The sequence below is a fragment of the Austrofundulus limnaeus genome, unplaced genomic scaffold, assembly GCF_001266775.1.
Source record: "Austrofundulus limnaeus strain Quisiro unplaced genomic scaffold, Austrofundulus_limnaeus-1.0 Scaffold0, whole genome shotgun sequence".
Classification (NCBI taxonomy): domain Eukaryota; kingdom Metazoa; phylum Chordata; class Actinopteri; order Cyprinodontiformes; family Rivulidae; genus Austrofundulus; species Austrofundulus limnaeus.
Window position 1 is genome coordinate 8,841,454 of NW_013952402.1, and position 3,317 is coordinate 8,844,770.

The 3,317-nt window shown below is 38.7% G+C and overlaps 1 protein-coding gene across 1 annotated transcript in view; it reads right to left on the bottom strand.

Moving 5' to 3' along the window:
• Window positions 1-452: 452 nt before the first annotated feature.
• LOC106513343 (max-interacting protein 1) overlaps window positions 453-3,317 on the bottom strand; it is a 10,472-nt gene continuing 7,607 nt past the window's right edge. The window contains exons 5-6 of the mRNA XM_014002135.1: window positions 2,312-2,483; window positions 453-1,843 (exon numbers count right to left, since the gene is read on the bottom strand). Coding sequence (XP_013857589.1) covers window positions 1,680-1,843; window positions 2,312-2,483 — 336 coding nt within the window. The 3' untranslated portion in view covers window positions 453-1,679. The remainder of the gene's footprint in view (window positions 1,844-2,311; window positions 2,484-3,317) is intronic.

A 3,317-nucleotide genomic window follows, 5' to 3' on the forward strand; every position in this document is an offset into this window, starting at 1 on the left:
GAGCTGTAACAAAGTATTAGCAGGGGACCAGCAGCATATTTTTGCACAAAAGTCACCTTGTATGGCTGGTTAAGCACACACACACACACACAAAAAAAAACATTCTGGGTTGTGCCGTAACACCGTAGATATTTTTAATAGTGCATTTTATATTATTTTTTTCCTCAAATGCAGTGATAGAAGTTATCTTAAACAAGGAACTTTGTGCAAGAGTCAATCCCCATGTTAAGACACAATTTGGTGGTTTTGCCTAGGACTTGTTACAGGAAGAATGCAGATAAATGGTCTTATTAAAATGTTTCATTTGGTTTCATTTATTCAAACAGGGCAGCAGTGCAGTTTGGTTTTAAATATGTCGTAAATTATCAGAAGTTCCTCGATTTCAAGAGTTTAAGCTTTGACTTTTACAGTACAAAAAGAGATTAAATACTGAAATATAAACCAAAATCTTGTTTTTTTTTGTAACGTACACTTTTCATGCTACAGACATCATTACTGACTCATCAATCCAAAGCACAATACAATTAAAAAGGCTACATTCAAGACACATGCACCATAGTGTTTTAAGTCAATTACAATCAGTACACTGCTGATTATTAGTAGCCGATACTACTACTGAAGCAAGAGGAAATCCTTTTATTTGGAGCAGGACGGACAGAAACGTACTAAATCCAGTCAACGTCACAGATATGATTAAACTAGACATTATTGCTTGAGCTTTGTGCTTGGACAAGTGCTAAATAGCTTATTACTGACTAAACTCAGTGACTTTGCACACAGTGTGAAAGCATCCAACCAAACAATGAGTACTATTCAACTCATAGCACAACATATGTTTTAGTGGGAATTTTTATATCAAGTAAGTTCGGTGGACATTTAAAAATGAATGAAAACAAAAAAAGGTTATCTGCTTTTAATTCAAGCATGATCAAGGCGCAACTAAAGTACGATTAAATATATCAAAAATAAATAAAATCATGCAAAATATATTAATTAAAAAAAAGGTGGACTATACGTTCCACCTGTTCTGATTAAACCGTTTCTCTGAAGAAGAGGGACGCCACATGAATTGTTGATGGTTGTGGGTCCTGTAGCAGAAAGGTAAAGAAACGTCTCGCATCTTTTGGAATGCAGATATTGTAGCCCTTGCTGGCTTGTACTTTGACAAGAAGTGCTTTCTGGATACATTTTCCAGTGAAAAAAGGGCTTTTTTATTTTTTAAATTTATCTTTACAAGGCATATGGCGCAAATGTTCCCAATGGTGAGCTTTTAGCTGGTGTCGTGTGTGAGTGTGTATTTTGCTGGTTTCTGAGGATCAACTTGATTAATAGAGAGTGTCCCCCTTTAGTGTTTAACACTGATGCAATAATGGTCCTTTACAGGAGCAGGACAAAACATGGTGGATTTGAGCTGATTACAGGTAAAGGGACAGGTGACTTGTTAAGCCAACCTTATCTATGTAAAAAAGAAAAAAAAAGGCTATTGAAATGGTTGTGAATTTTGGTGGGAGGCGAGGTTAATTTGGACCAAGCTGAACGTGAGGCTGGTTCTTGGATGGAGATGTTTCATGAAGGAGGCTGGTTTGACGACTAAACCATTTGGGGAGAAAGTAGCTGGTACTTTAAAAGGTGAAAGCCATAAACGATTGCAGCTTAAGTGGAAAATATTGGCTGGTGCTTTAAGCAGAGAAGGCCAGTTTTAGACTGCAAGTGGAGTAGCCCTCGTCGCTGGCCGAGCTCTGCCGGCTGCTCTGGTCATCCAGGTCACTGGCGCCGCTGGTGCTAACACTGTCCATTTCTCCATGGGAGAACTCGGTGCTTTCCACGTCGACTTCAATGTCCTCTGCTCAAACACAAACAAGAATACACCAATAAAAAAACTATTTATTTGAAGAAAAAAAAACAAGCTGTCTTAAAGGGAACATTTCATGCAAAATCCAATTTTTAGCTCTTAAAAGTGCTTTATTGTGTACTTGGCATCTCTAGGAGTGCAGAAAAGTTGAATGCGCTGTTAAATAGAGGTAAACCCCTTTATCGAACTACAATGGACCACTTTGGAAGATGAAAGGGGGCGGGGTGTGAAGCTTGTCTTTTGGATTTAAAGAGACAGTTTCAAAACGAGCTGATCTGAGACWACTCAGAAAAGAGTTGAAAGAGAGGCTTGTAAAGTTACAATTAGACCAAAGCATTGCAGTTCCACTTTATATAGTTCCCAACTGAATKATTTAAATGTGGAAAAAGAAGAATTTAAAAGCATGATATGTCTCCTTGAAAATGATTAAGCCTGGGAAAAGAAGGGGGGGACACTGACCTCTGTCAGACTCTGAGCGATCAGAATCCATACGGGAGCCCAAGCTGTCTGTGCGGACCCTCTCCCACTCTCCGTGAGTCTGCAGCAGAGCTAGCTGCCTCTGCAGATGCCTCTGCTCCCTCTCTAGAGTGTCCAGTTGGTGCTGGCTCCTTCGATCCGCCTCTTCAAGTTTCTGGACAGAAAAAAAAAAAACAACAACATACATTTGGATGAAATCTCACACAAGAAATCCACAAGAAAAAAAATGCACCAGTTTGATTTGTTGCATTTACTTGTGCACATCATTCTGCATGAGATGTTGGTGAACTTCTCATGCATGGAGGTTTGCGTAGTGAGATACACCCCAAGAGAGACAGCATCACCACCACCCAATAAATTATTTAACAAGCTGCTAGTTGGGATGTACAGAAATAGCTGGCGTCTGAGTGTGGAGGATACATGTGAAATATGACTGAACTGAACACTGGTAAAACTGGAGGTTGTCTTATTTGCTGTTATTAGCAGCTGTGGAAACCCTCAGCAGGCCGGTCATTATGTTCATTTTATTTGAACTAATCTGATCCTGCCAACTATTACAACATTGTAAAAATGCCCCKCTGATTTGTACACAAGCAGSTTGTAAACAAAATTTAAWGCTTGCAGAATAAACGAAACAGAAGCAGTTATTGCAAATAAAATTACAGGATTAGGATTCCTTGAAGGAATGCATATCACCCATTTCCCTTAATGCCACAGGATCTTATGTATATTAGTAATTACAGCACTTGTATATTGTATGAGAGTACACACATCATGTAGTATTGTGCATACTGTATGAGGATGACTGTCATCTACCAGCTACAACTGACCAAGTTAAAGACTTTTTTCTGTTACTTTCTGAGAGTTTAACCAGCGATTCCAAAAATATTTTGTTAACAGACAAATTATTGATTTTTAATAGATAAGGACTAAGTAAGCAATGGTGTTGCACAGTACATAGTGGTCTCAGTGTGTGTTGGAGATGACT